This window comes from Heloderma suspectum, chromosome 4 (assembly GCF_057233095.1).
Source record: "Heloderma suspectum isolate Gila_16-S chromosome 4, 16-S_ref, whole genome shotgun sequence".
Lineage (NCBI taxonomy): Eukaryota > Metazoa > Chordata > Lepidosauria > Squamata > Helodermatidae > Heloderma > Heloderma suspectum.
Window position 1 is genome coordinate 174,311,418 of NC_139461.1, and position 12,847 is coordinate 174,324,264.

Here is a 12,847-nt window from a genome sequence, read left to right on the forward strand (position 1 = left end):
TCTCCCTGTTGAGGCAGAAAAAAAGTCCTACAACTCCCAGCATGCCTCAGCCAGCAACGCTGGCTGAGGCATGCTGGGAGTTGTAGGACTTTTTTTCTGCCTCAACAGGGAGAGGATTGCGCCCTTAATGATATAAAAAAAGAGAGAGAGAGGACCGTGATAGCTATCACACTGCGCTCTCAGTGTAGCGGTGCTGGATTTTAATCTTCATCTTCGTTAGCCATTACGTTGCGCACGCGCAGTTCAAAAGCGTTGCTGTTTAATGCGCATGCGCAAAACAGCCATTTTTTTCCTCCTCCCCTCTCCCGAGAGAGCTCAGGAAGCCTCTTGCGCAGGCGCGAGACTGCCGCCCTCGATGGTAGAAGGTAATGTGGACGGCGTTGGTTAAAGCTCGGTGACCGTCACGTGATCTCTGGCCGGTTTACCTCGAAACGGTTGGGGGTATTTGGCCTCCCATGTTTAGTGAGGGCGGAAGTGTAGCCCTGATGCTGAAGGAGAGAAATGGCCAGGGAAAGACGACGTCTTTACGGCCCGCGTCTGAAGGACAGGTCGCAATGAGTGGGCCGTAGGCGGGGCCTGGCGTGGAGTTCGTGTTGATTGGCAGCTGCTAGATCGGTCTCCTCAGATCGACGACTGCCTTGCGCTTGCTGGGCTTAACTCGCGCTTCTCCATCCGCCCGGGTGGGAGTGAGCTGGAGGCGTCGTACGGTGTTGTCTTGGCTCCGCTAAAAAGTACAGAGCGAGGGAGGGAAGGTCCTTAAAACCTTCCACCTCTTTGCCTTTCGTAGGGAAGCCCTGTGGCTGCAGTCTTCCTTTGCAAAATAAGGGGCAACAGAGATAAGTGATCATTTTAAGGGCCTGATCAGGATCATAATTTTTTGGGTCGGGGGGAGTTAGATTGCGGACCTTCTTTCGGTAGAGGTGTCTTTTTTTCTTATTTAGGTTTTCATTCCACTCTATCTCAAGGGCTGTGGAGTGAGGACATACTGTAAAAACACAGTAACCAACACACTAAATTCAAACGCTTTATCAAATGAAGAACAACAAAGTGTTTAGCAGCACCTTAAAAGACTTACGGCACAATCCTATGCATGTTTAGACAGAAAAAAGCCCTACAACTCCCAGCATTCCCCAGCCATGCTGAATGGAGAATGCTGGGAGTTGTAGGACTTTTCTCTGTCTAAACATGCATAGGACTGTGCCCTAACGGTCCAATCCCGACAGATTTATTACAGCATAAGTTTACAATGACTAGAGTCCATCAGATAGGAAGTTGTCGCATATATAGGTTACACCCGTGACACTTTGTGTATGCATTGTACTTGAAAGTCAGTTTCACGGATATGTCTGAAAAATGCAGCAAAAAACTGCTACAGGGGAAAAAAACACTAAAATTATGAGCAATATGTGCTAAAAACTCAAATAAGGAGGAAAACAAAAAGAACCCAAAATTAATTGCTAATGAACTCTGATGATTTCTAGGCCCACTTTAAGAGTGCGATCCTATGCATATTTAGACAGAAAAAAAGTCCTACAATTCTCAGCATTCCCCAGCTAGCATGGCTGGCTGGAGGGATGGTGGTTGTAGGATTTTTCTGTCTAAACATACATAAGATTGCATCCTAAGATGTTTTTTCTGGAGGTGACCAAAGAATGAAAGATCACCAAGCACAGTGTCTCCTAATGACTGGCTTCATTTATTTATGAAATGTATATCCTAGCTTTCTGTTGGCATGCTCAAGAGTAGCTAAGGGCACAATCCTATGCATGTTTTGACAGAGAAAGGACTTACAACTCCCAGCATTCCTGAGCTAGCCATGCTGGCTAGGGAATGCTAGGAGTTGTAGGACTTTTTTCTGTCTGAATATGCATAGGATTGCACTGTAACAGAATCAAAACTGCATAGAGCAATGATGCCAAATTAGTACAATAGTATTGTAAAGGGGAAACAAATCTTGAAATATTCTGGTTATAATACTTGCTTAATTGAAAATGGATGGGTGCCCCCCCCCCCCCCCGCACGCCCCTGTTGCTGGCGGTTGATGCTCTCCAGTGGCCACTGTGGGGATGACAAGGTCTGACCAGGGCTCTTCCTTCTGCTGCTGGCTGCTGATGTTCCCTGTGCTGACACGTTATCCCACAGCACCCCACACGTATAAAAACAGTGTGCATTTTTTGCTTAGTCCATGCAAATTAGCTCCAGTTCTCCAGCTATGTATTTCCTATGTAGTCCTTCCCTGCCAAGTGAATTGGCCAGCCCTGTGTTCGATTTTCAGATGAGCTGGGCTTAATCCTTTTTCTTTCTGTGGCCTTCATGCTCTGCAGACTTAGCTTTCTGGAAATTGCTCAGTAATTCTTTCCACATGAACAGATCTTCCCGTTGGAATTACTTTCAAGCGTTGAGCTTTCCTGAATGACTCATCTGGCATTTTTAAGTGCCTGACGATATTTCTCGGTTTGGGGCGTAACGGTTGCTGTCCAAAAGGGGCGAGAACATTAATGGGAGGTGTTGAATGGGGTGATGGTATTCTCCTCAGTGGGGGCAATCTGCCATTCATCATTTGTGCTGGATACTGAGAGTGCAAAGTGGACAAGGAGTACTTCTGCAGATTTGGTACAGCAGTGGAGTTTCCACAGATTGGCTGAGGCAGGGTCTTCATAAAAGGAAACGTCATTCCTGTTATGCTGTTAATTTTGCAGGCGTTTTGTCTATCAGCCAATGCTCTTACAGGCAAAATTGGATGGTAAGGACTTGCCCATGGCATAGTAGCAACAAAATTGTAGAGGAGGGAATGCCAAAGCCTACCGCAGAGTGGGCTCAGCGTCACCTGAGGCCACATGCTGGCTAGGCTGTGCAAAGCTTCACAGTTCCAGGTGGACACTGGGAAGTCCTCGTCTGTGTGATACAGCTGTGAGAAATAAATGCAGAGGGTGATGTCCCAATGCTTCATCAAGAAGCTGTAAATTTTGCTTATGCAGCCATGCTCGGCCTCATTACAAGGGGAATAGTTTGAATAAAGAATGATGTAGGCAGCATTCTCGCAACTGTGTACGACTGAGTCTAGATAACCGCCCAGTTCAAATAGCATTGATTCTGGATGAATGTTGTACTCTGTGCAGTTTGTAGCATGGCCCTTTTGAATTAATTTACCTGATAAGTTCCTCAGTTCATAGAAGAGAAGGTGTTTGTTTTGGTGACGCGTTGGCCCATAGGGGAATCCAAAAGCCTTATGAAATTCTACATAAGGGACTCTTGCTTCTTCACCTGTTTGTATGTGATAAGGGCACTTGGTACAGTTTTGGCTTAATGTTAGCCAGTAATAGGGCTTCACTACGGTACCTTTATTTGCTAGGTATTCTTGGAAAAATGTTTCCGTTTCTAGGTCCATAGTATATGGGAATCTTGCCCCTGTTACTTTGACAATCCTGAAACAGAAACAGAAACTCCTGGCTAGTTATCTTCCCCATTGCTTGGAAGTGTTGAAATTGAGGCCATATCTACATTACAAATTTAAAACAAGTGTGAAACTGGTTTAGTTGTCCTCATGGCTTCTTCTATACAGAAACTCTAGGAACAGTACTTCTTTGTGTACTGAGGAGTTTTTGTCCGAGAACCCTAACCTCTTCACAGAATCACAATTCCAACAGTTCCTGGGTAGGAAGCCAAACGATGGTAGATGAGATAAATTTATAATATACCTATGTCTCGAGGAAACCGCCAGCAGTACCAGTCCACCCAGCAAGGATATTACTGGCCTGAGCAGAATTTTATCTTTTGGGCCAGCTGCCAGAATTGAAGGCTGGATAAAATGGCAGCTGAGCTGATTTTCAGATAGTCTTTAGACCAATGAAGAAATACTTCCTCCATAAAGAAAAGGCATCCTGCACACTTCCAGGGACACTTTGTCATACTGTTCTTGTTTGGCAAACTTGCTTTCCCAATGCGGAGGGGTGGGGGTGACCTCTGCATATTTTCAGAGGAACTCAGCTTCAGGTGCCAGAATTCTTGCTACTGCACCAGCTTTTGGCTTAGTAATAAGTCAGCGTTTCCCACATGTTTGATAGCTGGGGCACTCTTTTTCTGGGTTAAAATAGTATTCTTCAATCAAAAAGACAGGTATTTTCTTGATCAAAGGGCAGGCATCCTTCTTGCAACTTTGGGACAGCAGTTAACAGTGCAATCATATACATCAGCCTTCCCCAAACTGATGCACTCCAGATGTGTTGGACTACAACTGGGGCATGCTGGGAGTTGTAGTCCAACACATCTGCAGACCACCAGGTTGAGGAAGGCTGCTATACATCTCTACTCAGAAGTAAGCCCCACTGAGTTCAATGGGACTTTCTCCCAGCTGCATGTGTATAGGATTGCAGCTTAATAGTGCCTCCTGATCTCCCACTCTCCCCTTTCCCATCAAGGAATGTGTAGTTTGTCCCTGAAACTCTCTCCTGCTCTTACAGACCTAGCCACAAAATGACAAAAAGTATGCAATAAAAGCACGGCTTGCTTCCCAGAAATGAGATAAGATATGCTTTGAATTGCAGAAAATAAGCATAGTCTGTTATATTCTTAAGACTGAATAATAAAGCTATACTTACCGTCAATGTGTCTGCAGGCCAGAATGCCAGCAATAAACAGCTAACCTATGCCACAGCCTTACTTGAGTTGCTTGCTGTTTTCTGTTGTAAACGTTGTAGAAAAGAAATTCTCCTTCCAAAACCGTTTTTCTTTAAAATATTCTGAGTTATTTTTCTTCCTCCTTAACTTGTTTCTAATAAATTTGCTTGTAGTTTGATCACTTATGTACTGCTCTGGTGTAGTAATTTTAATGGCTCAGCAGAGGAACATGGCTGTATTGACAATTTCAAGTGCTAGGATACCCAGATGTAAACAGAAAACATGTCTTCATTTGTGAAAGGCTAGTCAGATTAGCTCTTGTTCCTCTTAAGAGCTTGATTTCCATTGTTATGAATGTATATGACGTGAGCTCAATGTACACAGTGCTTTTCCAGAGTAAAAGAAGAGAGGAAATGCAGGTCCCTGCTTTTAAGAGCTTGTAGTCTAAATGATGACAGTGTAGGAGACAGCAGAGACAAGAAAAGGGAGACAAAGGTAGCAGGGATGAACGTAGGCAAAGCCATGGATGAACATTTCTGCAAAATCAGGATAGGTTTTTATTGATATTGTAAATGAAAGCATACTTTAGCAAAGGGGTGGGGTGGGGGCATATTTAGGGTGCATAAATAATATTTAGGGTGCAATCCTATACCCACTTACCTGCAACTAAGCCCCACTGAAAATGGGACTTACTTCTGAGAAGGCATGTACAGGATTGTGCTATAAATAATTCTTAACATTTGCAGTTCTAACCCTCACAACTGTAAGGTAAGTCAGTATTATTTTATGTATTTATTCATTCACTTAAAGTTCTAAACAATACATTCATTCAAAAGAGGATTTCAGGGCAGATATTCAGTACAATAGAAACAGCATAAAACCTAAACATCAATACAGTGAAATGGAGAGTTATAAGAACTATTTCAACCAGCTAAAAATACAAAAGTAAAATTAAAAGGTAAGATACCTGGACAAACAAAACAGTTTTAACATGATACCAAAAAGAGTACAACGTTGGCGCTAGGCATACCTCCTGTAGGAAGGGTACCCCAAAGTCAGGCACCATCACAGAGAAGGCTTTCTCTTTTGCAGATGAATAATGTACTTCCCTCACCGATGGGATACAGAGAGGGGCCTGCGCTCCTTCAGCTATTTAGGCCCCCAGCCATTTAGTGTTTTAGAGCCATCCGTGGTTAAAATCGTTGAAGGGAAGGTCATCTGTCGTAAAGGTTTGCGTTCTATTGTCTAATGCTGACAAATATGTATCCTTCAGAACATTTAAATTTCTTGTCAATGTTTTACAGATGCATGTTACAAAACTTAGAGGCTGTATGGAAAAGTATTCAATTTTTGAAGGTGTATTAGTAGAGTTTTAAATTGTATAATGATCTCACCGTGCCCCCCCCCCCCCAGTAACTGTGTATAATGGCAAATTGCTAAGAGACAATACATTCTTTTGGTTTGGTTAGAGTTTTAGAGGTATGCACCAGCACCTTGAACGAGGCTTGGTAGCAAACAGGCAGCCAGTGCAGCTTCTTCAGAACTGAATGGGTTTAACATTAAGCTTTAGTATAATATGAGCCAAAATAGCCACAGGATGGCAGCAATATAAAGATGTGCGTAATACATGTTGACAAGGAGAGCTCTGTTTACGCATATCTTAAAAGATCTTCTGGTTGATGTCATCTTAAAAATTGTAGGTCATTCGGCTTTTCTTCCTGATACAACAGATCTTCCAGAGCCTCCTCTTGGAGATGCTGCAGTGTTTTAACTGCTGAATGGGGAGCTAAAAAGAAACTCATCTGAGCTGTTAAGTTTCAATGGGCACGAAGACACGTGACCTGAGTTTTGTATCTGCCTGCTGCTGTGCCAGCCCTTCACTCCTCTGCCAGCTCCATCCTTGCAAGCCAGCAGGAATGGAAACTGACAAGGACCCTCTGCTCCTGCCTTTTAGAATGCAGCATTCTCATCAAATCCCCTGCCAGCTTTTGAGAATGAAGCCTGCAGGGGAGCAGAATCCAAATGAATTGCCGAATACAAACGGAAGAATCTGCTTTTTCACTTGCCACACATGCTATTTCCAGAGCAGGGAACTGTATGAGTCAAAGGAAGAAAGCTGGCAAGAGAAGTGTCGAGCACAATGAAACACAACTGATCATTCAGTGGGTTTTGAGGACTTCAGCCTTCTATTCGAAACAGCTTTTCCAAGCAAAAAGTTTATTTCAATGTAAAAAAAAATGCGCTGAAGTACTTGGTAAATTTAGAGAATTCTCTTCACGACCATAATCTTGGTCAAGTATACATCGAAATCAGTAATCCAGGGTTTTTATATAGTGTTTTCAATTCTCAAAGCACTATACAAATGTTAGTAATGGTCTTACACAGTGGTTTTCAAATTTCCTATCATTACATGGAACTCTTTTCACGTAAAATTTGTTTGCTAAAGGATCCCTGCATATTGGAAAGAATTCTGAGGTGTGTTCTGGGGTACACTTTCAATCTATGTGATTCTAGTGATGCCATGTTGGGCGTGCCTGTTGCCCATGCTCAAACGCGCTCATCATCCCCTGTAGCGGTTAATTTCATTGGGAGATCAGTAGTTAACAGATAAACTTTTTATTCCTGAAAGATTGTTCTCCACTGCCTGTATCAATAAATTCTTTCTGTGAACTACTGGTATAAAGGTTAAAACACAGAATGTCTGGCTAATAACATCTTTAAAATAGTCTCCTATTTTGCTTAGATGAAAGGAAGCATTAGCATTTTTTGTATATTCTAATCAAGACACTCATTCTGCTTTTCAGGTTTGTTGAAAGTACACGTGTGACAAACCTCTACTTCTAATAAGGTCCATAGTTCCCACTAGAGCACCTGGTCAGTTGGTATCGTGCTAGGCAACTTGAATAGGTTAATCCTGACTGATGGCAGCCTATCAGAAATTATTTTCCCAGGGAACCCATGTAGAGAAGGGGTCCAGCAGGAGGAAAAATTATCCCCCCTCCTGGTCCTGTACCAATATGTGTGCTCAAAATGTCTACAAAATCTGGTTCAAGGGCACTCCAAAACTGAAATATCCCGAACTAGAGGCAGTTTTGATATGTCCATAAAAATCTTTTCTATTAAAATGTAGTTTGAATTTATTCTAAATCCTTTGGTTTCCTCTTGTTCTGTTTTACTTTTTTCCCCTCCAATCCAACATGGCTAAGTAACATCCTTCCATATCTGCATTTGGAAGATACTAAGTATAAAAGTCCCCTTCATGGATCACTGCCTTGTTGTGGCGAAGGGGCTTGCGTAACTCAGTGAAGCCATAAGCTATGCCGTGCAGGGCCACCCAAGACGGACAGGTCATGGCAGAGGGTTCTGACAAAATGTGGTCCACTGGAGAAGGAAATGGCAACCCACTCCAGTATTCTTGCCAAGAAAACCCCATGGAACGTATCACAAGGCTAAAAGATATGACGCCGGAAGATGAGCCCCTCAGGTCGGAAGGTGTCCAATATGCTACTGGGGAAGAGCAGAGGGTATTTCCAAGTAGCGCCAGAAAGAGTGAAGCGGCTGGGCCAAAGCCGAAAGGACACTCAGCTGTGGATGTGTCTGGCGGTGAAAAGAAAATCCGATGCTGTAAAGAACAATATTGTTTAGGAACCTGGAATGTCAGATCAATGAATCAAGGTAAGCTGGAGGTGGTCAAACATGAGATGGCAAGATTGAACATCGACATCTTGGGAATCAGTGAACTAAAATGGACAGGCATGGGCGAATTTAATTCAGGTGACCATCATATCTACTATTGTGGGCAAGAATCCCTTAGAAGAAATGGAGTAGCACTCATAGTCAACAAAAGGGTGGAAAAAGCAGTACTGGGGTACAATCTGAAAAATGATAGAATGATCTCAGTACGAATCCAAGGCAAACCATTCAACATCACAGTAATTCAAGTCTATGCCCCAACCACTGAGGCCGAAGAAGCTGAGGTTGATCGGTTCTATGAAGACCTACAACACCTTCTAGAACTAACACCAAAAAAAGATGTCCTCTTCATCATAGGGGATTGGAATGCTAAAGTAGGAAGTCAAGAAATCACCGGGATAACAGGCAGGCATGGCCTTGGTGTACAAAATGAAGCAGGACAAAAGCTAATAGAGTTTTGCCAAGAGAACATGCTGATCATAGCAAACACTCTTTTCCAACAGCACAAGAGGCGACTCTACACATGGACGTCACCAGATGGTCAATATCGAAATCAGATTGATTATGTCCTTTGCAGCCAAAGATGGAGAAGCTCCATACAGTCAGTAAAAACAAGACCTGGAGCTGACTGTGGCTCAGATCATGAGCTGCTTCTTGCAAAATTTCGGCTTAAATTGAAGAACGTCGGGAAAACCACTAAACCGTTCAGGTATGACCTCAGTCATATCCCTTCTGAATATACAGTGGAGGTGAGGAATAGATTTCAGGGATTAGACCTGATAGACAGAGTGCCTGAGGAACTATGGACGGAGGTCCGTAACATTGTTCAGGAGGCAGCAACGAAATCCGTCCCAAAGAAAAAGAAATGCAAGAAAGCCAAGTGGCTGTCTGATGAGGCTTTACAAGTAGCTCACAAAAGAAGGGAAGCGAAAAGCAAGGGAGAAAGGGGAAGATATACCCAACTGAATGCAGAGTTCCAGAGAATAGCAAGGAGAGACAAGAAGGCCTTCTTAAATGAACAATGCAAAGAAATCGAGGAAAACAACAGAATGGGGAAGACTAGAGATCTCTTCAAGAAAATTGGAGATCTCAAGGGAACGTTTTGTGCAAAGACGGGCATGATAAAGGACAAAGAAGGCAGGGACCTAACAGAAGCAGATGAGATTAAGAAGAGGGCGAAAGAATACACAGAAGAACTATACAGGAAAGATCTGAATGTCCCTGATAGCCATGATAGTGCGGTCACTGAACTTGAGCCGGACATCCTAGAGAGTGAAGTCAAGTGGGCCTTAGGAAGCATTAGTAACAACAAAGCTAGCGGAGATGACAGTATTCCAGCCGAGCTATTTAAAATCCTAAAAGATGATGCTGTTAAAGTGCTGCATTCAATATGCCAACAAATCTGGAACACTCAACAGTGGCCACAAGACTGGAAAAGGTCAGTTTACATTCCAATTCTAAAGAAGGGCAACGCCAAAGAGTGTTCAAACTACCGCACAATTGCGCTCATTTCACATGCCAGCAAGGTGATGCTCAAAATCCTACAAGCTAGGCTTCAGCAGTATGCGAACCGAGAACTACCGGAAGTACAAGCTGGGTTTCGAAGAGGCAGAGGAACTAGAGATCAAATCGCCAACGTTCGCTGCATCATGGAGAAAGCAAGAGAATTCCAGAAAAACGTCTATTTCTGCTTCATTGACTACGCTAAAGCCTTTGATTGTGTGGATCACAACAAACTGTGGCAAATTCTGAAAGTGATGGGAATACCAGACCACCTTACCCGTCTCCTGAGAAACCTGTACGAGGGTCAAGAAGCAACAGTAAGAACCAGACATGGAACAACCGATTGGTTCAAAATTGGGAAAGGAGTACGACAAGGCTGCATATTGTCACCCTGCTTATTTAACTTATATGCAGAGTACATCATGAGAAGTGCCGGGTTGGATGAATCACAGGTCGGAATTAAGATTGCCGGGAGAATTATCAACAACCTCCGATATGCAGACGATACCACCCTAATGGCAGAAAGCGAAGAGGATCTCAAGAGCCTCTTGTTGAGGGTGAAAGAGGAGAGTGCAAAAGCTGGTTTGAAACTCAACATTAAAAAAACTAAGATCATGTCATCTGGCCCTATCACTTCCTGGCATATAGAAGGGGAAGAAATGGAAGCAGTGACAGATTTTACTTTCTTGGGCTCCAAGATCACCGCAGACGGTGACTGTAGCCATGAAATTAAAAGACGCTTGCTCCTTGGGAGGAAAGCTATGGCAAACCTAGACAGCATAGTAAGAAGCAGAGACATCACCTTGCCGACAAAGGTCCGTCTAATCAAAGCTATGGTTTTCCCAGTAGTAATGTATGGCTGTGAGAGCTGGACTATAAGGAAGGCTGAGCGCCGAAGAATTGATGCTTTCGAACTGTGGTGCTGGAGAAGACTCTTACGAGTGCCCTGGACTGCAAGGAGGTCAAATCAGTCCATCCTAAAGGAAATCAACCCTGAGTGCTCATTGGAAGGACAGATAATGAAGCTGAAGCTCCAATATTTTGGTCACCTAATGCGAAGAGAAAACTCCCTGGAAAAGACCCTGATGCTGGGAAAGACTGAAGGCAAAAGGAGAAGGGGACGGCAGAGGATGAGATGGCTAGATAGCATCACGGATGCAATGAATATGAACTTGAGCACGCTCCGGGAGACAGCGCAGGACAGGAAGGCCTGGCGTGCTATGGTCCATGGGGTCATGAAGAGTCGGACACGACTGAACGACTGAACAACAAAGTATAAAAGTTCATGATAGAGTATCTGGTTGCCCTTTTTTTTTTTGCCAGGGCCTAGGAAGTTGAAATATTTCATTACTACATAAGACCAACATCTTCAAAGGTGATTTTCCAAAATCCATTTAGTGTAATATTTTTATGAGGCCAATTCAAAGATCACAAAAATGTGCTAGCTTTGAGATCTCCAGATCCCTTCATCGGGCAAGATGTTACAAAAAGCAGGTTTTGTGGGATGGTGATGGAATAGGAAATGTGATTTTGACATCTAAAGCCCCACTGAAGAATTTGAAATTCTTTTCCATGTCTGGTTTATATTTCTTTATTTAATATTTTACGATTACAATGCTATGCCCATGAGGAAAAGGGACTAGAATATTTTGCCTATGAGGAAAAGCAAAAGAGGCTAAGTCTTTTTAGTTTAGAAGAAAAATAAGGGTGATGTAGGGATCTATAAAATCACAACACATCCTATTACTAAAACCTGCGAAGGCTGCAGCAAGCCATCCCCACTCACTTCCCGGTCTGTCGGATTTCCTGTTGGGTAGCTCTCCAGTGCTGTTGGTGCTGCTGAGGCCCTTCCTCCCCGCTCTGGCTGTCAAGGGCTTCCTTAACAGCCAGCATGGGAAAGGAGGGACCCAGCACAACCAGGAGGACAGCCACCCCAGAAAATCCAATGGACACAGCAAGGCTCTAGGGAAACCTGCAGGGCCCCAAGCGGGCCAGATTTCCCTGCTGCGGAGCACCCCCCCCCCAAGACCAGAAGTCGTGAGGTTCATACACTCCTACACCATATATAAGCATGTATAGCCTATTTGCTACAAGGCCAGGTTTAAGGTTTTGTTGCTAGTATATAATGCCTTGGGACCTGGTTACCAGAGAGACTGCCTTCTCCCCTGCAGGCCTATTAGATCCTTGAGGTCAGCTGTTGTGGCCCTCGTGGTGGTGCCACATGCTACGGAGGTTACTCCACAGTTGTTTGGAACAGAACATATAGCGCACTTGTGACCGCTATGTGGAATGATCTTCTCCGTGAGATTAGAGATTCACTGAACATTCTTATTTTTAGACGCATGTTGGAGACGTTTATGCAAGCCTCCCCAGTGTAGTTTAGCTAGGGCTGTATGAGAAATTTGTTTCAGTTCATTTTTGATCATGAATTACCCAGTTCACATCTTCCAGACTGAACATGGACTCGGACGCATTCTGCGGTTGAAGTTCATCCATTTCCGAGCTTGCAGTGTGATTTGTGGACCCCAAAAATGCTTTCAATAGCATGTGTACGTTTGAAAGATGTGCATGAAAAAATTAGAACTTTTGAAAAATGTGCACAAATATGCTTTAATCAAAGGGAGAAGAATGCATACATTTCAAAGATGCATGCAATTGTTACATACATTTGAAAAAATGTGCACAAAAATATGCGCAGATTTTCATGCAAAAAGAAAAAAAAAAGCTCACAATCTGATATGGACTCGAGTCGGAATGAGCTTCGAGATGGAATTCGGAGAACGTCAGCAAGCTCAAGTTTTGCTGATTCGCACATCCCTAAGTTTAGTGTACCATGTATTTTATTCTTATGGATATATAGATAAAGCTTGTTGATTCTATGTATTGGTTTTATATTTCTATGTTTTAATTTGTGTACACCATTTTAAAAGCTGTAGATGTAGGTGGTTTAGACATACTAATAAATAAATAAATAATATAGAAATTGGTTCTTCCAACTACCTCACAGTGCAATGCATAACAGAAATGTTGTATT

At 43.2% G+C, this 12,847-nt stretch overlaps 2 protein-coding genes across 3 annotated transcripts in view; one reads left to right on the forward strand and one right to left on the reverse strand.

Annotated features, from left to right (window-relative positions):
- Window positions 1-307: 307 nt before the first annotated feature.
- The window catches only part of RGL1 (ral guanine nucleotide dissociation stimulator like 1), a 187,979-nt gene continuing 175,439 nt past the window's right edge, over window positions 308-12,847 (forward strand). Inside the window, exon 1 of one of the 2 annotated variants that reach the window (XM_084851354.1) lies at window positions 308-365. The gene's annotated coding sequence lies outside the window, so the exon portion shown is untranslated. The remainder of the gene's footprint in view (window positions 366-12,847) is intronic. The other variant, XM_084851346.1, reaches the window with a different exon arrangement.
- Window positions 2,187-4,647, reverse strand: APOBEC4 (apolipoprotein B mRNA editing enzyme catalytic polypeptide like 4). The gene is made up of 2 exons (XM_084851359.1): window positions 4,599-4,647; window positions 2,187-3,425 (listed from the first exon to the last, which is right to left on the reverse strand). The coding sequence occupies exon 2, from the start codon at window positions 3,386-3,388 to the stop codon at window positions 2,327-2,329; it is 1,062 nt and encodes a 353-aa protein (XP_084707485.1). The 5' UTR covers window positions 3,389-3,425; window positions 4,599-4,647; the 3' UTR covers window positions 2,187-2,326.

Excerpts from the sequence above, each read along its gene's own strand:
- APOBEC4 (XM_084851359.1), bottom strand. The coding sequence starts at position 3,388 with ATGGACCTAGAAACGGAAACATTTTTCCAAGAATACCTAGCAAATAAA.